The sequence below is a fragment of the Bactrocera latifrons genome, unplaced genomic scaffold (assembly GCF_001853355.1).
Source record: "Bactrocera latifrons isolate USDA-ARS-PBARC rearing strain unplaced genomic scaffold, ASM185335v1 scaffold_107, whole genome shotgun sequence".
NCBI classification, from domain to species: Eukaryota; Metazoa; Arthropoda; class Insecta; order Diptera; family Tephritidae; genus Bactrocera; species Bactrocera latifrons.
Window position 1 is genome coordinate 966,877 of NW_017534486.1, and position 24,696 is coordinate 991,572.

The 24,696-nt window shown below is 35.9% G+C and overlaps 4 protein-coding genes and 1 pseudogene across 4 annotated transcripts; 3 read left to right on the forward strand and 2 right to left on the reverse strand.

Moving 5' to 3' along the window:
- The first annotated feature begins 1,841 nt into the window (after window positions 1–1,841).
- On the forward strand, window positions 1,842–5,662 carry LOC108970486 (homeobox protein abdominal-B). Its single transcript, XM_018935916.1, has 2 exons — window positions 1,842–1,949; window positions 4,467–5,662. The coding sequence occupies exons 1-2, from the start codon at window positions 1,935–1,937 to the stop codon at window positions 5,505–5,507; spliced, it is 1,056 nt and encodes a 351-aa protein (XP_018791461.1). The 5' UTR covers window positions 1,842–1,934; the 3' UTR covers window positions 5,508–5,662.
- Window positions 5,663–8,903: 3,241 nt separating this feature from the next.
- LOC108970546 (chymotrypsin-1-like) lies at window positions 8,904–9,965 on the forward strand. The gene has a single exon (XM_018935997.1). The coding sequence runs from the start codon at window positions 8,913–8,915 to the stop codon at window positions 9,744–9,746; it is 834 nt and encodes a 277-aa protein (XP_018791542.1). The 5' UTR covers window positions 8,904–8,912; the 3' UTR covers window positions 9,747–9,965.
- A 5,246-nt stretch (window positions 9,966–15,211) lies between these two features.
- On the reverse strand, window positions 15,212–16,172 carry LOC108970519 (chymotrypsin-2). The gene has a single exon (XM_018935963.1). The coding sequence runs from the start codon at window positions 16,116–16,118 to the stop codon at window positions 15,324–15,326; it is 795 nt and encodes a 264-aa protein (XP_018791508.1). The 5' UTR covers window positions 16,119–16,172; the 3' UTR covers window positions 15,212–15,323.
- A 1,901-nt stretch (window positions 16,173–18,073) lies between these two features.
- On the reverse strand, window positions 18,074–19,045 carry LOC108970534 (chymotrypsin-2-like). The gene has a single exon (XM_018935990.1). It carries the CDS (start codon window positions 19,014–19,016, stop codon window positions 18,162–18,164), a length of 855 nt encoding a protein of 284 aa, XP_018791535.1. The 5' UTR covers window positions 19,017–19,045; the 3' UTR covers window positions 18,074–18,161.
- Window positions 19,046–19,758: 713 nt separating this feature from the next.
- Window positions 19,759–22,366, forward strand: LOC108970411 (annotated as a pseudogene).
- The last annotated feature ends 2,330 nt before the right edge of the window (window positions 22,367–24,696 follow it).

Here is a 24,696-nt window from a genome sequence, read left to right on the forward strand (position 1 = left end):
GGCCGTAAGTATTGCATTATACTTTACCTGTGTATGTATTGGCCAGAAGTCAAGGATAATCTCCAGAGCCTTAGTTAACGCAGTTTTCATTGGMACCTATTTTATCGGTTTAATACGGCACCTTTTCGTTAATTCCATGAACAAAACTACTTGTATAGATCCAATAGACCATATGGGATTGTAAACCCCAAAGTCTATTCTASGGGAGTTTCTGATTCGAGGGGCTTTGCAAGGACTGCTCTCAATGTGTTCTCTAGATCTAAATTTTATATCTAGTAAAACTTCGAGATATTTTAAAGAGCTCGAAAGCACAATAGTATCATCACTTAACCCCTTGACGTACATATCAATTAGCGCAACAAAATTCGCTTCCAACTGTTCGCACATAACAACCAACAAATTTATAAACAATAAAATACTACGATTTAATGTTAATGCTTAACAAAAAATATGGATAATTACACAATATGGATGTTTACATYATTACCTGAAAATAACGGGAAAATTTCAATTATCTTTTTATCAAATGTACACTTCTACACACCACGAGCTAGACTTGTGATAATCATGTTAGGCACAGAAATTGTACCACGAGTCAGACTCGTGGAAATACATACGTCAAGGGGAGAAGAAGAGGAGAAGAAGAGATTGAATTGCCAAGTTTCCGTCCTTCTTGTAAAAATACAGATTTCAGCGACAGAGGACAGCGAAGTTGTCCGCATTTCAGATGTTAGTAATAAAGAAAGTGCCAAAAAGATTTCATTTAGTGTTACCAATTGGCTTCAACGGGCGAACAAAGAACTAATAGCAATGAGGCAAAAAAAAAAAGAAGAGAAATATTTGTTGCATCTTCTACAAATTCAAGATATAATTGGATCTTCTTGAATCCTATAAAAGAGTCCCAACAACGTCAGCATACCGAAATTTTGAATTTTTATAATTTGAGAAGATGTACACCACCCATTGGCGGATCTCCGTTAAAAGTTAAAACTTATACATTATTTCCAGTGAGCCACAAATTTTAACAACTAAACATCCGATAATAATATTAACGAAAATAGAATATTATGGAAGTTACCGCGTGAAGGCTTCGCGGTAAAAGAGACTTTGAGTTGCAAGTACAAAATTATATAGTTCATAACCCAAAATTTTATTGTGCAACCGGCCCTGGTACCATTTAAATATATACTTATTAGTCATCGCTTGTCTTTGTTAGATAGTACTGACAATACTGTTATACCACCAATGTGAATTTTTCACACCGTTCCCTTTCTCCAAGTGCCCTCTCTCTTTTTCGATAATAACAGATCTATAAATCAGAAGGTTGACATTATAAAATGAAAATGCGAAACATTGAAATTGATTTTGATTATGCTTATTGTTGCTAATTTTAGCAGTGCGAAAGATTTGGATTATTCACAAAATATTTGCAACAAATCGAAGTTTTGTAATTGAGCCACTATTGTCTGATCCATATACACCTCTACGGGCTGACTAAAATGCTACTAAAGCTGTGATTTTCTCGCCGACAGTCTAATTTGTAAAACCTTTTATGCGCAGCATATTGTCATTGTAATCATTAAACCGGGTAAATGTGTGAGTGTACACACATCTATTGTTTGTGTTGTTGTTATGATTATAGGTTGCGCTATTATTGGTTGCCTAAAGAGTGTTGCATATTATTACAACTTGTAAGGTGCGTAGTCGTCGCCACCACACAGTTACCGACGCACCAGACTGTCACTGTCACTTTAGTTTGATGCTCATTTCGTTAAGCGTTCATCGCATCTGCGCCGGTTTTGGTGAATGCTAAGTTTTATGTCGGTATAAAAAGCAAGAACGAACTGCAGGTGGTTAACAGTCCAACTCGAGTGGTCAACTCCTAAAGTCAACCGTTCAACCAGCTCMACTTTAGCATCAAACTAAGCTGCAATATGAAGATCTTTGTGGTGCGTGGTTGTGTGAAATTATAAGTGATTGAGTGTTATTTAGATATTTTGAATTTCTTTAATATTTTAGTTGAATTGTGTTTCCGCTGTGTGAAGGGAATCAAAAAAATAATTTCATACAAGGGCTGTGACAGCTGGAGTTGAAAGTTTAAGTTGAAAGTTTGAAAAACATAAAAGAATTGCACTTTTTAGAATCATGCATCATATTTTACCGTTGTTAGCACTTGAAAGTGCACAAAGGAAAAAAAACCTATAACGAATGTTCTTCCAAAAATCGAATTTAATTTGTCTAAATTCTTGTGGATATATGATCATACTACCTAAGAGATAAAATTTTTGGACAGTAGTTCAATAAAATAAATGTTCAGCAAGTGCCTATTGATTGTTGAATCGTAATACTTAAAATACTGGACCTAAAAAAAAACTATCATAGTTTTATCAATTAGTTTTATCTCTTCAATCGACTGAAAACGGATACCACGGAGCGCAAATTTCAGTTTGGGAAATAAGAAGAAATCACCCGGAGCCAAATCTGCTGAATACGGTGGTTGATCAATGGCACTCATTGCGTTTGTGGCTTTAAATTCGGCCACAATCGTGGCTCGGTGCATTATTATTGTGAAAAATCCAAGAGTTTSTCTTCCACAATTCCSACCGTTTTCGACTTAGGTTCTCACGCAAAGGCCTCMATACAGCCAAACAAAACTGCTTATTTATCTCTGTCTCTGCGGAAAATTTTAAAAAGATAATGAGCATCACCATGATTTTTGTTCGGTTTTGGCATGATTTTTGGTTTAGGCTCATTTTTTCCTTCCATTCCGATGATTCTTGACTTGTTTGCAAGTCAAGCTCATAAGCCTATGTTTCATCGCCAGCTATAATTCTCTCAATGAAAGTGGTATCGGAAATCGCACGCTCAAGCATACCCGAAGAGACCTATTTACGGCACTATTTTTGGAATAAAAGTCATTTGTGTTGGAACGAATCGAGCAAGTATGTTTCCTACCCAAAGTATTTACCATAAATTCGAAAGGACTCGCGAGAGATGTCGAGCTCTCTTGCCATTCTCTCTAACACTTGCCTGATGATTTTCAAGCATCATGTCTCATTTTTTTTTTTATATTTTGAGCAGTTGAAAAGATCACTCCACCGTTTTTGAAGACTTTTTATCACTCGTAGGCTTGAGTTTTTGATAAAACTAAATCGCCGATTTTCTTTTATAACATTTGAAACGATTCACTTCCGAAAATTTGATTAGAAATAATATATAAAACTTAAGACAAATTCTTTTTTTAATATTTTTTTGTCTATTATAAAAATCGCAACGCAGTACCGAGCTGCTATAAACAAACTGGTGGATAGATCGACTTCAAATTTAGCATAGTAATTAAGAAAAGTCCTATCAACTTAACAAAATATATCAATTTTTTTGAAATATCATTTACCYGGGGAATTCAATTACAATTTCCGTGTGCTCTTTCGTTACAATATACTTTTGACATTCAAACTTTATTCAAAACATACATTTGCTCTGGCCTGACAGTTTAACACAAGTAKATATCTCTGCTTGTTGGGTTAAATCAAAACGATTGTATAACATGACAAAAACTAAATTTCATAAAAGCTTYACTAATCGGCCTGCAAAGGTGTAAACATCAAATTATCATTATAATTGTATTTAATCGAACAATAGCTTCAGTTGGGTGAATCTTTGTATTGAGAAACGTCTTTTCAACTGACTGACTATACATAAAAAACGTTTAACAAATTTTTCTCATATTAAATTRGTCGAACTATATCATTAAAAAGAAATAAACGTAGGATATGCTGTAAAATTTCTCAAAACAAAAACAAATGTCAACATTTTTCGAATTAGTGAAGACTTACTATAATCTAATACTTTTAAACCGGCCTTTATGTACTATATTAGTGCAATAGTCTCTAATTTAAGTGAGTATACTAAAATACGATTTCTATAGTTAGGTAAGGTGCATAWCTGACGGCACAACTAGACCACATTTTGAAATAAAGGCACTATCATATTCTTTCTGAACAACCGTTTTACAAAAGGTTGTCAAAAAACCGCGTTCGATAGTTGGTTGCAATTCCTTTCTTATAGGGGGTGTAAGTTCCGTTCGTCGATTAAGACATTGTTTCACTATCTTTGTTGAAACCCTAAGAGATTTCAAAGGCGCTTGGCTATCTGTGAATATGAATATCATTCATGTTTTAAGTCAAAMGGCTTTCGTTGACTACTGTAATCTCTGCTTGGAAGCTAATGCAGTGATCTACTAGTCGGAACACGATTCTGGTATCTAATTTTGCTAAAAAGACACCCTATCTTTTTTTTTTATCCTGTTTGGATGCGTCCTTATATATATACATATATATATCTATCTATGCATCTAAAATCAAAAACATTTAAAAAAAATTGAAATTCATCTTAATTTATTACCCATTCTATATAAACACGATTTTCACAATAAAGATATTTCTATATAAATCTTTAATTTACAGACTCTTTCGCTGACACTGGCCGCGCTTGCATCCGCCGATATTTCGCTCCGCAATGGCTATAATTATCAAGTGCAACAACCATTGATCTCACAGATAGTCAACTCGCTTGCCCAACAACAACAGCAGCAACAACAACAGCCGCAACACCTGCCAGGTAGCATTAACAACCCCATGCAAATAACTCAACCCAGTCAGCATTATATACCCGCATTGCAACAATCGAARCGGCCCTTACTACCACAACAACAATTGCCGTCACTGCCACCACAACAACAGCTGCAAGCACTGTCGCATGTACAGTCAATGYCACCACAACAACAACTACAATCACTACCGCCACARCAGACCSTCGGACGTTTGTCACAGCACCCTGCAGCATTACCTATGCCATCTAACTTCCCCTCGTCAGCAGGTTTCCAAGTGCCAATTGCCYCAGTGAGCGCTATCAAGCAGTCGCGCCGTCTGCGTTCACGTGTCAAGGTGCCAAAGAAGGCTATAGTCACCAAGAGTTTCTTCATACACTCAGCACCCGAGGAGAAAGAAGAGGAGGTTCAAGATGAACTCAATCAATTGGCCGCTCAGCCACGCAAACATTACAATGTGTTGTTCGTGAAGACACCAGCGCAAACCAGTAAAGCAGCAGCTRTCAATCTGGCCAAGGCGTTGAAAGAGGAAAAGACTGTTGTGTATGTGTTGTCGAAGAAGACCTCAGCCGCTGACTTGCAGGACGCCATACAAGAGGCACCACAACACATCAACAAACCCGAAGTGTTCTTTATTAAATATCGCACACCCGAGGAGGCGGCCAATGCACAGCGACAAATCCAATCGCAATACGACAGTTTGGGCGGTACCTCCACCATTACCGATGAAGGTTTGGCACCAGTCACATCGGTTGTGGGCTCACTCGATGCATCCGAGGAGGAAGACATTGAAGACGAGCAACAGTTGGTTCAACAACAGCCTGCGGGTCAAGATGGTTCATACGAAGATCAATTTCCAGCCAGTGGCCAGTATTTACCACCCTTGAATCAGTACTAAAGATCTTCATTTTGCTAATGAATGCTTTATGTTAGTTGTTATGAATTTATGTGAGAAAGTTCAAGAAATCATTCCATAATTTTCGTTTGTTAATCTAGTTTTAAGTTTGTAGCTAATTAAGTTTCCATTTGCCAATAAAAAATAACTTTCCCATAGATATTATTGAAAAAATATTTAGAACATTCTCCGCAGCTTTTCATCACTGTGCAACAGCGTTGGTCATGGGACATAATTAATGATAATATAATRGGCAACTCCTCATTTGCTAGGAATTATTTCACAAATGACTTCCCTCCAAACAGTTAATAGTTGTTAAGAGACGCAGTTTCCTTTAAAAGGAAATCTAGAAGGCTCGATTTTTGCTAGGAAGCCGCCTACTGGACTGGTCTCATCCGATATATTTCGCATTTAAAACACATGTATTATAAAGCTATTTTACGACTTACCTTTAATATTGWGTATTAAATTTCACTCCTTCAGCTGCATTTCTGCAATCATAAATTGTATAGATAATATAATTTCACATGCCAACATTTCTACCGCTTCTTCTCTCTGATAAACCAAAGCACTAATTCTCCTCATCGTGTTCTTTTCTCTTTTCTCTTTGATATAAAATACCAATTGAACTATATTCCTGTATATTTTGCACTTGAATCACTCAAAAATAAATTATTTGTTATCAAATACTTATAGTTTTAGTTTTTAAATGCAAAGTTCACAATTTTTATTAATTTTACTCAGGCGAATCGGAAAGGAATATATGAAGTTTGAAATGGCGGCGGAAACTGTGCAATGCAACAAGAGAAACAGTGCTGCCAGCGCGTCGGTAAAAGCTACTACATGCGGCTGCCAAAACTGTAATAGATTACTTCAGCATAAATTTCAGTTTGAGGTACAACCTTTTCAGCATTTTGAAAATATTGATACATGTAAATTGGTGCTGTAATCAGATCTCCTATTCCGCCAATAGTATCTGTTTTTTTCATAATTATTCCTTTTTGATTCATTCAAAAACATTATATAAAGATTTAAGCTGTTATTATGAAAACAAACTACTCATATTTTCTAAATTTGGGTTAAGTTGAGTAAATGTTRATATATTTTTATTCTTTATCTTAAATATATTTATATATAATTTTTTGTAATAGATTGATTAAGCTTAAGGGTCAAATGATATGTAAGTCTTCTTTTACTATATTTTTATATATAACGTAGTATATATAGGTAACAAAATACAGAACAAATTAATTCTAACATTTAGTTAAAATTAATTTAACATTAAGAACTCTGTTAAGAAATTGTTGCTACAAAAGAAATTTCTTGCGACAGGTGAGCCAGTTTTGTTCTTAATAAGTTCAAAATATTTTATACTGTGTTTAAAGTAAATTAGTAATGTTAACTATTTGTGAAAATCCCCAAATTTTTTCATTATATTACAATTTAGATTATATTTCTGGATTTTCTAAAAATTCTGTGATTATTATTTTTATTTATTTTATATAATAAATATTAATCATATAATTTTTATTAAAAGGAACATATATGTTATATTTTAAAAATTAATTAAAAAAGTGTGCACCTACCTTTATAAAGACTTATTTACGCAAAAATAGTGGCTACCCCATTTAACTATCATCATGTCATTGCAAATGCAACCCTTTGCATGTTTCAGTTTCCTTTGCGATTTCAATTTTCGTGCAGAAAGTTCGACGCGCTCGTGTAAAATTAGTAAAAGTTGTGAGCTTTGCACAAAAATACTCCAGTAATGCAGTTTATGTGTTTAATATTCATTTAGCAATTGTTTTTAATGAAAATGTATGTAAATAACTCGTGTTTGTTAAGTTTATTGACAAAGCAGCTGTAAAGTGTCAAAGAGTGTGTTGCGCAGGCAGAGTGAAATGTTTAAATCAGTGTTTTTTGTGCAAAACTTTTATATATTATGTGAATTATGAAATAAAGGTTAGCTTATGATATGGCTTTGAAGATAATCTACGTAAAAGGTGAAATTTTTTACGTTTTCTATAAATAAATGCTATCAAAAACCTGTAACAAAAGTATCAGCAGAGCAGCGACTGCCGGCAGCGCTGCTTGGCTTTTGTTGGCWTCAAAATGTTTAACTTCTTCATAGTAAACGGTGCGCAACATTTTGAAGCTTATGTACCATTTATTCGTAATATTATATTTCAGTGGTTTGAATTGTATTACACATTTGATCACATGAAAAGTGCTGGATRATATTTTAATGATTTTGCTTTGTTCAATTTAATACAAATTATATTTAAGTATATAAATAGACAAAAGTAGTAAAATAACAACCACCTAGACCTATGGGCTGGTTAATAATATATTATAAATACGAAGTAAAACACCTGCATTTGGAAAAAATATCTAATAATTATTTTTATAGATATATACCAATCATCAAATTAAATTTGTATTCAATATGTTTTAATTTATTGCAGCTAAAGACCGAACTTAGCCCTTCCTTACTTGTTCTCATTTAGTTTTCCAGTTAGCAGCAGAACTATAAGATTTATATCATGMGATAATATCTTCAGGTCCTGAACATGGTATATTAAGTTTTTCAGATATTTGTATATTCCGAAGAAAAAGTCGGAGACCTTATAAAATGTTTGGCGGGACGGACTGAGTCCATTTACTTATATTCTTCGTTTATATACGAAGTAGTCTTTCTGAAATTCTTCATGCGTCCGTTTCTTCCTTAGAAGCTACTAATTTGTGGCAATAGGGCACTATAGCATACTGCGGCCATACAAATTGAACTATTGTAATAAAGTGCCTGTAAGAAAAACATTTTTATTTGACAAATTATCTTCAAGGAATTCAGCATAACATATTTTCCAAGACTCTTTTATATGTAGATAGCGCGCGAATTGYTCAGATMGRACCCCTATAGCATATGTGTAWGTATATAGTKGCTTACCGAACTTCCGGATGAAGTATAAAATAAAGTTGTAAACTCTTAAAGTCCAGTTATCATAATTTTCTGTTTGTCTGCTCGTATACTTAGCGCAAAGAYATGATATAATAATTAAGTGTGAAGGTATTGTTTTTCTCCTCGAAATAACAACATGGAACGCACTACTCTAATTTAAACTAAACCTACTTTTCCATAATCACTTTAAGGCTGACACCATAACCCGTTTTTAAGTGAATACCACATTTCACACATTTGCGCTCACTTACTAAACATTATTTTCCTCACAGCAGGGCTCTTATGCCTCGTCGGTATAGAAGTCAATGGCGAGGTAGTGATAAGCACGCCACAAGAACCAATAACTGCACTTTTTTACTTAACCTCACTACCAAAAGTTCTAATTTTGAACTATAAAAGTCTAAACTAGTTTCCAAATCAAGCACTCCAGTTATCGCATTACAAAGAACATGTACCATTGCAAAGTAATCGTTTTGCTGGCACTCCAGTTGGCGCTACTCGCTGTCGTTAGTGGTCRCGTCGTAACAAAGGACGAGCATGAAATTCTTTATCCACCACAGACAGATTCACGCATAGTCGGTGGCGCGGCAGCGCCCGATGGATTGGCGCCATATCAAATTTCCATGCAGAATCTAMGCGGTCGTCACTTTTGTGGCGGTGCCATCATCGATCAGCGTTGGATCATCACTGCCTCACATTGTGTGGCGGGCGCAACAGCTCCGAAAATACAAATTCTCACTGGCGCCCAAAATCTGAAAAACAATACTGGCAAATACTACTATCCCGATCGCATTATGATGCACACAAACTACAACCATCCGCCATATGCCAACGATATTGCGCTCTTGCACTTGAACGATTCGATTGTCTATGATGAACACACGCAGGCRGTGAAGTATGCTTACGAGCCGCTGAAGAAGGATGATGAACTGGTGCTCACCGGTTGGGGTTCCATGGCGYTGGGTGGCTCCACACCAGATGTCTTGCAGACACTSACGGTACGCGTAGTGCCATATGAAGAGTGCCGYGCTGCACACACTGACAATTTGTCGARCTACGTGGATGTGGGTCACTTGTGCACCTTCAATGATAACGGCAAAGGTGCTTGTCACGGTGATTCAGGTGGTCCACTGGTGCATAATGGCACGTTGGTCGCATTGGTCAACTGGGGATTGCCCTGTGCAAAGGGTTATCCCGATGTGCATGCGAGTGTGGCTTACTATCACGACTTCATACGCACGCAATTGGCTGCAACTACTGAGGAAGCGGCTTTGGAGAATTGAGCAACAAAGAAGAAAAAAAAAAAATAAGAAAGTCTAGTGAATGTAAAAAATTTAGAAGACAAAGAAATAGAAATACAATTTCCATCTCCGAAACTAATTGATGGTATGGCGTAATTTGGATACATTTTTTCGATGTCATTGGCGTAATTTAGAAAATAATTAAGCAATATATAATCTATAATAAACTATACTCTTGTATTTGCAAAGATACCATACAGTTCGCAGTTGCAAAATATTACTAGCTCCTAAAAGTACGCAAAATAAAWTTGGCTGAAGATTGCTCCCAAAAAKTACCCCGCAGGAATTTTAATCAATCTAATCTATAAAGGATTAATTTCAATTTTATTTAAATAAGAGTATATTTCTTATTTATCCATTATAACAATAATAGCATTAATATCTTGGTCAGATCTCTTGTCCGTTCGTCTACGCGTATAAATGCGAACTAATTCCTCAGTTTCTGAAATATCAATCTGAAAATTTTCAAACACTCTTTTCTTTCCAAAAAACCGCTCATTTATTGGAACCGCCAATATCGGACCACTAGAGCATACAACTCCTATACAAACTAAACGAACAAATTCCCAGATACAAAGCTATTATTTAGTACAACGAATTGCATTAAGAAGGGGCGTCTGTAGTTTGGAAATCCTTAAAMAGTGGGTGCGACCTTACTCCCTAATAGTTTTAATATATATTTCAGCCRAACCATTCACGCTTTAACACTCCAATTCGCACAAAACAAATAATTCCGACACTTCTTACGACTAAAATTAGGTAAATCGGATGATAAACCTGCTCGATCTCCATACCTGGGTTTTTTTGTTTAACGACTAAAAGTGTTTTAAATCAATTAATGCGACATAAACATACAGTTTCAAAACCGGTATGATGCAAGGGCTTTTCAACCGATATCAAAATTTTACGATGGGCGTGGCACCGCCCACTTTTAGGTGAAATAACATATSKCGGTGCTTCTGCTAACTAAATTCGGTACGTAAATTATTTCTATAAAACACCGTGAATATGAACGATCTGGAACTACAACCACGCCTACTTCCCATATAGTACAATATTAAATTCTAAACGATTCTAACACTTTCCAGTATCAGATAAAATTTTGCATAAATATTGCTTTAGAGGTATGCTATCTGTGGTCTAAAATTGTCAAAATCAGAACATAATTGCTCAAGTCCCCAGTTACATCATATTGGAACCCTAGAGTCTGTTGCCAACTTTTTACCAAAAATATCCGTCAAACTGTGAGWTATATTATTGCAATTCGGAGAGAGTATTTATGAAAATAGTATGTATTGAATCGGGTCAATATTTCTCTTAGTTTCCATATGCCTAATAGAATATTTTAATATTTTCAAACTTCTAGGTGACTTYATATCGCATATATTGACCAATATGTGAGTTATCTGCTTGAAGATGAGAGAGAGTTTTTTCTAATGACAGTGTATCCTTGCTCGTAAAATAGATAAAAACAGGAATAAACTTTCCCCAGCCCTTTTACTTATTTCAGGATTTTCAAACATCCGACTAGCTTTACGCCACATATAATGTACTGGCTGTGAGGTACATTAGTGAAACTCAGATAGMATTTTATTCTGTTAATAGTACGAGTATGTGGTAATGCCAAAAATATGTGTATTTAGTCTATAATTATCCAAATTCCTTTACACTGTATATACTAATTTTCGCCTTATAAAAAATGTTACATCAAGCATGTCGGCCAGAGTGTGAGTTATGTATTTATAAAATTACTTGACAATATGTTCTTGAGAATACCCTAGCAATGTCAAAACTAATGTGTGCCAGCTCATCAGTTCCCCGCGCTCTTTYATTATGGTTTTCGAATTTCCACCGGACTTTATGGTAAGACCATTCGGATTGGTCAAATTATGTGATACTTTAAGGGATTACATGGGTTTCCTCTGGCAAAAAGCAGCATTTTTTAAAACAATATTTTTAATATGAAAAATTACATATTTTACAACATTTTTTATTGTTAAAAACATACGCTATTAACAAAGAAATTCTAACATTTTTGGGGAAAAAATATTTTAAACTCGGCCATTGCCATTTCAAATAGTTGTTTAAATTTCAAATAGTTGTAATAGTTGTAATAAACTTTCAAATAGTTGTAATAAAAAAAAAACATTCGTCAAAGTCTTTAAGAATTGCTTCTCAAAGGCTTGTGTATTATTTTATGAAGATAGGTTGTGTTGTTCTCGAGAAATCTTGCCAACCGATTTCAAAAACACAGTTTCGAGAAAAACACCTGTAAAGACGGCGGACTTAGCCTAGCTAGTCTCGAGCGCACAAGTTCCCAAGGCTGTATCTCCGAAACTATTAATCAAATCAACTTGAATATTTAGGACATTATTCTAGAGGTGTTGTAGAAKTAAATACGACAATTAAAAAAATTAATTTTTTGAAACCCGTAAACCCATGTAACCCCTTAATAAAAGTTTTACCAACACCTGAATGTGTTCCCCAGGCTTTGATATTTGCAAGTTGCARSRGTATAAAATGTTCGGTTACACCCGTACTTAGCGCTCCCTACTTGTTTTGTTTTGTATTAGTTGTCTCCCGWAAGTAAATATGTCGTAATTTCTACAGAAAATAGTTTAAAGTTATTTTCAGAATCTGCATTTGTTTATATAARATGCTAGTCAACCAATTTCGGTTTATCCTATCAAACAGTGCCAATCTTCTTCTGCAAGTCAACTATTATTACTATCAAAGCTGCTTGGGTGCGCTTTGTGGCTTTGGCACCTCACTTTAACCGTTTCCGAATTTAAATGAGTCACACAAACAAATTTAAAACTCCCGTTATAATAGCATTTTGAATTTGTTTACTTCAAACTTCGCATTTTTTCCATGCAAATAGTTCGTACTTTGCYCAGAAGTTCTTAACAACTGGCCACTTGTGAAAAAACTATGATAATACCTTATCTTTYTTACTTTCTTGCTTTCAAGAGCTAAAATGTTTGATAGAAACATATTTACTTGGTCCTGAAATTACTTGATATATTTTATGGAGTTAAAATAAAACTTTATCAGGTCTTTCTTAAATTGTAATTAATATGGCTTATCGCTTCTGTTTATATCGCATTTTTTTTGCCTGATGGGYATGAAACATTTCTGATAAGAAGCGCCACTAAATTGATAATATTCAAACAAAAATATAATTATAGAAAAATAATATAAAAATGTTTGAATTTATATAATTTATTTACCCAAAATATTTTGTTTACAATTAATCACAGCTACTAAAAATATAGACAGACGATAGCAATGAATATCACGTATTGCTATTCTGTCGAGGCAAAAGACACAATCTGGCCAAGACAGATAACTTTCAAKCGTTTCCTGTTCATAATATCAATGKTATTTGGTTGAGTTCGGATCRTTTGCAATAAACACCGCCGATTATAGCAACAGTTGGAAAAGGCACAACCAAATGACCTATGAGTTGTAGCCTGCAGACTCAAATGACATCTTATAATAGCAGAGTTGTGGCTAAGCTTTTCAGATGTCGCCTTTTGACTATGTGACATCGAACAGAAGAAATAATAATACCTGTAATTTAACGATAGAACTTTCCTCTTAAGTGTTTCTAGGTGGATTTTAATGAGCTTGGCAACGTGAGGCCGAGCGGCAGAATCACTTTTCCGCGGCTTTCCTAATATTGAGGTCATAAGGAACTCAAGTTCCTTGTTTCTGAATCATCCATAAGCGTCTACTATTCATCGTCTTCGAAGGTTTTCAGTTTTTAATATAATATTACTATATTAATATGGTATATTATGAACTTTGTAAAAAAAAATACGTATACTTTGCTTATTTTGGATAAAGTTTGGACACTTCATAAGGTCGGCAAACAATGTGCTGAAGACCAAATTGGTTCAAGAGTAAGAAAAAAGCTTTCCGATGTGCAATTTCTATCCTACGGCGCGAACAAAAGAACTATAGAGATRATTTTTACTATTGTTCGTGTAATGTTACATACAATCTGCCATCAGCTCTTCRTCCCATTCCACATTGAACCGAAATACCAACGCTTCAAGCCCCTGCTACTTTGAGAGACATTTCAAGTTTCAATGAAGATGTTGGTGTGCTTGAACTGAAATACATGTTTTGAATTTGAAGACGACAGGAGTCAAGAATTGTTTTCGCAGGGAGAGCTAATTATTTTGTGGGAATTTGAATTGTATCAAAGATATTCTACGGCTTTTGGCTAATTTACAGTTTATCAGAAACAYGACTTATGTCCAAAACAAAAGATGAATTGATTTTAAAAAAGTCAAAGAAAAATGTTGATACAATAACTAACTAAGAACCTTACTAAAAGCATATCGTCAAAGGTTTGTTAAAATTATTTAAAGCTGTGGGTTGCCTAATGAGTCATAAGCTACATTCTCACCTAGACTACTTTACAGAAAATGAGCGAGTAAAGAGAAAGGTGAATGATTTCACTAATGCCAAACTACTGTTGTACGCTTCAGAGAGACATTCTTGATGCTTCACTAAGAAAAATAAAAGTGTAATGTTAACTTGTTGAACGCACATACATACCCACCGAGATTGTCAAAAAACGTGAAGTTTAATGACAAAATTAAATTAAATTTCAGTTTCAGCTCATCCAAAACTATAGGAATTATGCCAAAATATTCAAACAATCCAAAATTTTTTATTTCCGAACTTGTTTAATCTGTAGTGGCAAAATTGACCGAAATTCTTTCATAACTTTTCAACTAAATTGGAGGCTTTCCAATGCATAAATACTAAAGCCGATTTTAAATTATTATCCGATCTTTTCAATAGTCCACTTTTTATTCAAAATATAATAAGGCTTGTTTTGATATTAAAAACTTATTGAATAGGGTTTAACCAATTGATTAAAAAAATTTAGGTCCGGTGAAACATTGCTCCAATGATTAYCCTAATTGCTGTACAAATTTGCATTCAGTAAGTTCAACGTACTATGGTAAGTTAATATTAATGGGAAATGTTACTCTATTTCTTTAGACAATAATCAGTAATCTCGCTTTTGCACCACTGTTGCCCAAAAAGGTTTTCGCAAACCTTATTACTGTTGCATTRGAACAGCGCTCATAGAACATCTTGTACTTAAGAATGCCATTCCCAAGAAAACTGAGTCTACTATATGGGCTGACAAGTGTTAGCCTAAAATGAACTAATGCTTTTGAATTCATATAATATATGTTTTTATCCTTCGATAAATTTYCAATCTAAACTTGTATGCAGAAGTGACAACCAATTCGCTTAAGTTTTATTAATATCGCTGTATCATACAGCATAAAATGCTTCGTATACTCCATAGCCTTAGAGGAGTTCGTCTATTTTGAGGTTATACATAGGAAATTATAAATATTTCAATTGCTCAATCAAATAAATTCAGTTTAATATTTTTGCATACAGTATTTGTGACTAAAGTTTGTTATAAAAAAATTAAAGACTAAGAGGTAACTTAAATATTTGTTCGCTAATGGCATTTTCTTCATATTTCTGCAACTTAAACAACATTCCAGTTCACCTGAAGACTTAACAAGCGTTATTGCCCGCAATGGTATTGACAATCCAATCATGATAGTAGGCAACACTAGCAAACGTATCCGGATAACCGATAGCGCATGGTTCACCACCATTGACAACACCAACTTGCACGTTGTTGGCATCAACCAATGGGCTGCCAGAATCGTAGCTGCAAGAGCCTTTGCTCTCCTTAGTCGATGTGCAAATATGACCATCGCCAACGAATTTTTTATTTTTGACCGATTTCAAGCAAGTGTCGTGATCCAGATACTTCAAACTCACTTTATTCAGTTTGCTATTAGCATTACCCCAAGCTTTAAGGCTGCCCCAACCGCTGAGCACCACACTATCACCGTCTTTCAATGTATTACTCGTAGCCAATTTCACGGCAGCAGTGTTGCTATCGAACTCAATCGGTTTGCTCAGACGCACCAACGCAATATCATTGTGATACATTGGTTTATTGTAGAGACAATGTACTTTCACATCTTCCACAGTGTATTCGACACCGGGCTTATTCCATTCGACGGTGCCAGTGACGATCTTCAGGTATTGTTTACGCCAATCCATACAATGTCCAGCTGTTAAGATCCATTCCGGTGCAACAATGGAACCACCGCACACAAAGTCGCCGAAAGTGTTTTTTATGGCCACTTGGTAGGGTAATGCGGCCAGCGCCACTTCACTACCGCCTACAATGCGACCTTGAATGTGTATGTTGTTTTGTGTCGCATTGATGCCACGCGCTTCACAATTTGTCCAGAGCGTTAAAACGCTGAAAAGTATAATGGCTACTTTAAACATGTTCCGTTACTTCGCRCTCACTTATGTTTACTTTAAGGTAACTCAATTTAGTTTGATTTGAAACAGTGGGATACTTTCACTTTTATAGCTGACATGTGAACTAAATTCACGACGGCTGATAAGGGATGTACTACTGTGTGCGCCACACTGATAATTTCTAGCGGAAGCATTGCCAAACGAATGCTCACTTTCTTATCGCATTCTATGTATGAGTTTCCAACGAAACGGAACGTTGCTTAGCGGCAGTGGGCCGCGTAATTTGGTCTTCGTCTCGGCAGGTGCCAGTCGTGATACCATAGAATTCATTGTCGCTGTTTAGACGCAACCTTTCTTTTTAATCACTTCGACTACTGATATGTTCTCTAATAATTATGATTTGGAAAACAGTTATAAATAATAGACAGCTATTGATTAGTCATAACATCCATAAATTAGGCAATGACGAGGAGCTTGCTTATACGTAATGCTTTGAAAAATTCACTAAGTTCTTAGAAAAAAACTATGCATGTACGAAATTGCCCTAGGTTGTATAAGTATTCACTTTGGACTTTTACTTTAAATTTTATTTCAAGTACCGTTCGGTGTAATTTCAAATTAGCGCGGGTGCAATAAATTTAAATATATGATTATGATAAGTAAATTTTTAGACGTCTGGAATACAGAGCGATTAGGTAAAAAAGACTTTTTTGTCGGATATTTAATCGTATCGATGAACGCTACGGAAATAACACACCTACCCGAAATCAGTTTCGTCACATTTCAGAATCTCAAAAATTTCACCTTTGGCATTGTCCAATTACTTAATAACAATACGCAATGGGTTTCCCCATGCGAAAAGAGAGAGAGAGGAGAGTTCGACGACGATTTCGAAGTTGTGACTGTCAAAAGTGAAGTGGGAGCCAAGTCGCGTCTGCAACGACTGTTTGTTGAATGGCAGAAGATATTTCGTCTTGCCCTAGTTCACTACCCGACCCAGTTGCTTTGATCCCTTATCCAGTCTGGAAATAGCAGAACTAACGGCGCGGAACTCGAATCACATTATTCACAAAATAACGTCGAGTTATGGAAAATTTTTTTATGAAATTTTAYTTCAATTATCAATTCAAGAGTTCGAGCTAAAGCTAACTACGAGTGATAAAAGTTCGAGTTATAGAAGTGAAACTGTTCTATCATTGATTTCTTAATTACTAAAAAATAATCCAAAATCGTTTCTCTCTTGTATGAAGTACTTTTAGTGCCGTCATCCAGAGTATCAGTTTTTGTCGTATCTCGTGAAATAAAAAAGTTATACATTGTAACGAAGACAGATTAGTCGCGACTAGTTGGCAACACAAAGTTCGAAATCAACAGAGAGCTCTGGAAAACCCGTTTAGTTTCATATATAAATGTTTTATATACAATCTACCCACTTTCTCAGGTCGAATTTGTATACACTTCTTGAAATTTACTAAATATATACTATACATTTTATCTAGGCATCGAAATCTTGCAAAGTTCTGGCTTACCTTATCAGTTAGTCTGTAACTTTTTTTTTAGCACCAAACGGTCACGTACTTCTATTACCGCCATGTTAAATTTCTTTGGTTTTAGTTAAAATTCCATTATACACCTGCTTTAGCCGTCATGTGTAGCCAGTCAGTACATAGTATATATGTATATATAACTTAACTTGTTGATAAAGCAATTAAACCAGTTTAACCGGTTTTATTACCGAAATCCTTCCGTTTGACCGTTGAAGTCCTTCTGTTCCAGCTTTTAACTACTTTTAAATAGACGAGTATAAAATGTGCGGTGAAATTAATTTTTAATGCAAAATTTTTTCGACCGAATCCAATTAAGTGGAAAAAACTGTATATTTAAAAAGCCAGAAAAAGTACAAAATTCTTCGAATAGACCTATGAATTAGTGAACGTACATATATTTACACACACACCCTTCGAAATAAAACTTCAAACCAGTTAGTTCATGTTTTATTCACAGTTAATCCACAAACAATTGCAGACTTTAGAGTATCRCTTTTACAAATTATGAATCACTATTTTGTTAAGTTTGCTGACAGCCATTTATGGTTGAGCGTATCCAGTCAGCATGATATGACATTTTAGCAAATACATCGGGAAAACCGCGACCACATGGTATACCCCAATTACCGACACCGACCAGTTGTCCCTTCGCATTGACCAACGGTCCGCCGGTGTCGCCATGACATGCGCCCTGGCCGACTGGCGAAGTGGTACATAAATGTCCCATATCCACATTTTCCGAACCGCCATATGCACTACGACACTTCTTGTAGGGCAAATAATTCACGCTCAACTGATTCAATGCATTAGGATAGGCTCCACCTTCCACAGAGCTACCCCAACCGGTCATCGTAAGTATTTCACCCTCCACCAACTCGTCCTCATCAGCGATTGTGATGTTCTGAGTCTTCTCATCGTAAGCGATCAGTGTGGCTAGCTCTAAGAGCGCGATATCATTATGATATAACGGTTTATCGAAATTGCAATGCACATGTATTGCCGATACTGCGTACCACCATGCTTCGCCCATCCAATTATTGGTGCTGGTCACCACCATGATCCAACTCTTTTGTAGTCCACTGACACAACTTGCCGCCGTCACCACAAATCGATCGTGTATGATCGCGCCACCGCAAAAGTGATTGCCGTAAATGTTTTGTAAGGAAACCTGCCAGGGAGCTGATGCGGCGATAGCTTCTTGTCCGCCGACAATGCGTCCAGTCAGGCTAGCAGCACTACTGGCTTCGGTGGGTCCTGTGTTACGGTAACGCAATCCTTCGTAAGGTTCACCGTGCATACGTAGCGCAAAGCTGCAAGTAACGGCTACAGCTACCAAAATGGTAAGAAATATATTGAGTTTAGCAAAAAACCACATTCTGTTGCGAGTTATTTGCTGGATATCCAAATAACATCTATTTTAAATTTGGATAATACTTAAAATTTTATATTGTCGATATTACCAAAGTCATATATCTCGTTTTGCTTATCTAACCGATATGTTAATGGTTTTATWACACAGCGATAATATCGTTTTTATCAGGTCCACAGGTTGTTATTTGGATAAGAATTACTGAAGGGAGCTTCAAGTAGTTTCGATCATAAATTCTATGCATTTGAACTTGATCGACGGAAGTTAAAAGATTTGCTAATAATTTTGGGCGATAAGATAAACATCTATAAAAAAATAAAAAAGTTTAGGTTTCGTAGCCACTCACGAAAGAGCTAGAGCTCGTGTTATAATGACACTACAATATGTACTACATGATATCCAAGTAAATAACGATGATAAATGATGCCGCCATATTCCAATCCAAACATTAAATTTTATGAAGATGCAATTGCCTCTCCTGATCCACACGAGGATTTAGCTTATACCAATATCGACAATTTTTACTGTTAACTAAGCCATTAAGTTAGAAATAGGTAACATCTGAGAAAGTGTAATTGATTAGTGAAGAACCCTCGAAGAACGTGTACCAAAGTGAAACGTTACATGACACTGGTAAGCTAAGAAACGATGGATAGATGAGGATTGCACCTCGATCACAGGTCTTTTGAGCCCTCTCCTAAGTCACCTCAACCCACTTACCCACAGCATATTGATATATTTCAATATAATGCTGGAGGATTCGGGTCCTACCATGTTAGTAGATGCTGCGGATCTGCATCTTTCTCTCTCTCTCTCACTCTCTTTAAATGATAAGCCCTTCCATTTCTCTGCTTTACAGTTCTCGAAGTCGGACTAACTTTCATATTGAAACAACTGCATTTCGGGTATACCAGCTCAATTAACAGAGCAACAAACCARTATTCACACATATGTAAACACARTATATATACAGGATTTGTTCGGAATGTAATATAACTGATTTTCTTCCGCCACGACTGTACTTCGGAGCGTGCGCGCAACAAATGGATTCGGCCAGCTCTCTCCGAACACCTGGAGAGTCAAAACAAACATTTTCGCGGGACGTGTTTCTCTGAGTGGTGCAAGCCAAAAATTCAGCATTCATTAGAACTGAGGTATGCGATAAAATTCTGCATGAAGCTTGAAAAATCTGCGACAGAGACTTTAGATATGATCAATCATGCTTACCAGATATTGCTTTAGCAAGAAATGGTGTGTTTCGGTGGCAAYCAGCCCTTTTTGCAGGGCCGGGAAGAGGTACGTGCTCGGAGACCTGCGACTTCGACAAACACCGACAATGTGACTCGTGTGCGCAAAGTTTTGGACTCAAACCATTGACTAATTATTCGTTTGATTGCTCAGATGTAAAAATTTATCAAAATCTGTCGGGTATAACATTTTGAAAGAGCACTTGACAAGGTCTTCGCGAAAGTACACACTGACGACCAGAAATTGAGGCGAGCGGAAGTGTGTTATGTGTGAAAGTGATTTTGATTAACGTAATCACTGGTGACGAGTCAAGGATCTTTGAGTACAGTACCTGAGAAGGCCGGTGAAAAGCAAGTAGAGAGGTTAGAGAGTAGTGTTGAGACGACAGAGGGGATCCAAGTAACAAACACCTCGGCTCTCAAGGCTATTCCGAAAGAATGACTTCCATGACATCTTCAATGCTTGAAAATCGTGCTGCCATCCCTGCATCGATGCAGAAAAAGCCTATTTTTAATAGTTTTAAAGAATTGTAAGTATTGGTTCAATATATTTTTTTCAAATCGACTCAGTCTTATTACTTTGCGGACAAACATTATATAACATTAGTCACTCAGTTAACTCTGATATCATAGATAGGATTAGGAAAAATACTGGTTTCACGCCGAAGTTAAAAAATTGGCAAATTATTAAGTGCCCATTTCACAAAATGTCATAAAATATTCATAAATTTTCAAAGAAGTGCCGTGACGAACAATATAATCGTTTTCAGAACTATCTGACCAATAAAATGACGCAACAGACTTATATAAAATTTGCTAATTAATGTTATTGTTTTGTTTTCCTTCAATATATATTGATAATTACTATGTATAGCTATATCACTTCTGCAGTGGCTAACCATTTCTTGGCCACTTTTGGATATTTTATTATACGCAGAATTGCGAAAACGCAAAAAGTATATATATAGTAAATACCTACATTGTTGATAGACTTATTATCCATACCTTATATGATACYAATTATGGGGTCAATAAAACCAAACGCTTTAAAGTAAGACCGTCTATGCCAGTTTATTGTTAATAATTTTGATATTACAGCTTGGTACACAATAAACAAGCATTTCACCATAAATATAGGTGCATGCATATGGGGCTCGTAAACGATAAATTTATTATCTTCGAAATAATAAGCCCCGGCGTTCTCGATCACACTCCACTTACCGTTACACTGCTTGAGTACTCGCATATAAAACTAAATTTCTAAATTTACTTAAATCATATTTATTTATATTGTGTGTAAACCAGTAGCAGCTGGTGGTCCTTAGTAAAGGTGTTGCATGCCAGCGAAGCGTGTTAACATAATGTGGCAACCATATGGTTAAAATGGTGCCTACGCGCTGCTCTTCTTAGTTGTCTCAGTATTTGTGGCGAATACATCAAATAATAATCAAAACCATCTGGGTTTCACATGTTTGTGGTGCCATCTTATCAGAGATTATCCACTAGAATCATTACGTATTTTTGTTGACACGAATAAATGGAGTCAACCGGGTGCCACATTCCTTCTGGAGATCGCCTTTCGTCACTGTCGTCAAGCTATACCGATGTACCAGAATGATATTGCTGCTGTCTCTTATACACATCTAGATGTGTATAAGAGACAGCGTCAAGCTATACCGATGTACCAGAATGATATTGCTGTGGTGCGTCTCAATGACACCATCACATTTAATAATGTCACACAACCGATTGAGTTGCGTACATAGCCACTTAATGCTGGCGATTTTGTTACAATGACCGGCTGGGGTAGTCCGTTGTTAAGCCAGCCGAATACAGAGTTTCTACAAACACAAAACCATACGGTTGTCTCCCGAGCCGAGTGCTTAGAGCGTTGAGAGTATCACGGGGGCGTTGGCTATGGACACATTTGCACGTTCAATAGAGAGGGTGCTTGCGCTTGCAATGGCGACTCAGGCGGTCCGATAGTGTATAAGAGGAAATTGGTTGGTTTGGTTAATTGGGGGCAAGCCGGATATGCATGCGAGTATCATATACTATCGGGATTTCATTGAACTTTCGTTGGAGCAATGTACGCGACAGCGGTCATAACAATGTAGATGTGACGATATGTATGAGGCTGTGATTTTAAACTTTTTTTAAATTATTTTCCAATTACAATAAATATCATTTTTATTATACCCTGAACAGGGTATATCCATTTTGTCACGAAGTTTGTAACACCCAGAAGAAAGCGTCGAAGACCCTATAAAGTATATATATACATGATCAGTATGTTGAACTGATTCGATTTAGCCATGTCCGTCTGTCTGTATATATACGAACTAGTCCCTCAGTTTTTAAGATATCGTTTTGAAATTTTGCAAACACCATTTTCTCTTCAAGAAGCTACTCATTTGTCGGAATTGCCGATATCGGATCACTATAACATATAGCTGCCATATAAACTGAACGATCGGAATCAAGTCACATTTGACAATGTATCTTCACTAAAGTTGGCACAAGTTATTTTCTATGGCAACAATATAATCTCGAAGAAATTGTTCAGATCGGTTAACTATAACATATAGCTGCCATATAAACTGAACAATGGGAATCAAGTTCATGTATGGAAAACTTCACATTTGACTTGGATTGCTGCTTAAGGTAATAATATAATCTCCGAAAAAAATTTTCAGATCGGATTACCATACAAACTGAACACATAATTACTAACAGAAATGCACCTGTGAAGGGTATTTAGCTTCGGTGCAACTGAAGTTAACGTTTTTTCTTGTTATTTATATAGAATAGTTGGAAATTAGTGTTTGAATTCTAGTTCTTTATAGTTTACCTTTATTTTTTATTTTTATATATTTCCCATTTTTCTGGTCTGATAAATGTTATTATCATTCTCTTACACAACTTTTTGATATACAATACTTTAATCATCGGACACTTAAAGCTTTACGGTGGTTCATGCACCGTGATTCATCATTTTCTTTCATTACCTTGATGTAGCTCACCATGAACTCGTTCAAACAGTCAATATTAAATACTGCTTGAAGTTTTGGGGCGTCAGAAAATTCATATAGTTTTTACCACTATAAGCGCTGTCACATTTTTGCATGACTGGCATTGACCTTTTGGATAAGCACAGAACAAGAGTCATCGCTCAGCCAACATATTCATCAAATTTGGTTCCCTGTGATTTGCTTATGTTTTCAAAATTGTAAAATCCGCTATAGGGAACCCGAAATGAGTTCATTACAGCAACTGAAAGTCATTCGCTTAAGGGCCTAAAGGCTGTCCGAGGTTCATAACTAATGTATGGAAAATTTGATTAAGTGTTGGTGTGCTTGCTTTTGCTCTCAGCCCATTTTGAAGTCTATAATAAAATTTTTTATTAAAATACGTAAAAACCTTCAGACCGGGTAAAACTTGATGGCATATACATATATAATTAATGCTAACATCATTGCTATGGAATTATGTATATGTGTTGCGTTTTTTCCTGGCCTTGATGGTACACCTGAAAGAAAAACCTTTTGCGAGTTTCTCAAATGAATTTGGGGTTCAGCAGAGACTGCTTAGGGCCAGCCATTACTGTAGAAACTCTTTTTTGAAAGTAGTCAACAAATCAGATCGATCTTAGGAACAGAGAGTTGTATGAGATTAACGAAACTCTACGTAGTTTTTAAGGGAATTCCGGGATGTATCTTGATATTTAACAGGAAAAAGAGGAAAGCACCAATATAATGAAAAGCCCAAATCTCTGAAGAGTGTATAATTTTGAAATCCTGAACAGGGCATACGTATTAGGTTTGCTACGAAGCTTAGAACCCCCAAAACCCAAAAGAAAACGTTGGAGACCCTAGAAAATGTATGCCTAAATGATCAGCATGACGAGAGCTGATTTAGCTCTGTCCGCATATACGCTAACAAGTTTTTAAGATTTCCATCTGAAATTTTTCACACGTTTCCTCCTCAAGTAGCTATTCATTGGTCGGAAGCRCCGATATCGGACTATTTTATCATGGAGCTGCCATAAAAAATTAACGATCCGATTCAATCACTTGTAAGAAAAACTTTTTCATTTAACATGGTATCATACTCTTGGAACATGCTGCTACAGAATATAATAGTTTTATTTCCCTAAAAATAATCGAGTTAATTATAGAGTTGTATGTATAAATATTGGGTAGTCGAAAAGGTCTGTTCGTATTTTGTCAATAGACGTCGTTGCAGTTGTATATCTCCAGTGTCATATAGTGTTGGAAAGGTGAATTGCCTGTGAAAAATTTAATGGACCGAATAGACTTCTGCGATGCTTTGGTAACAGGAAAATAATGTGATTTATCTTAATAAAATTGAAAGACCGTGTTATTACCTAAGAGCTAATGTAACTAACGAACATTATGAAACTGAAAGTATTTCACTTT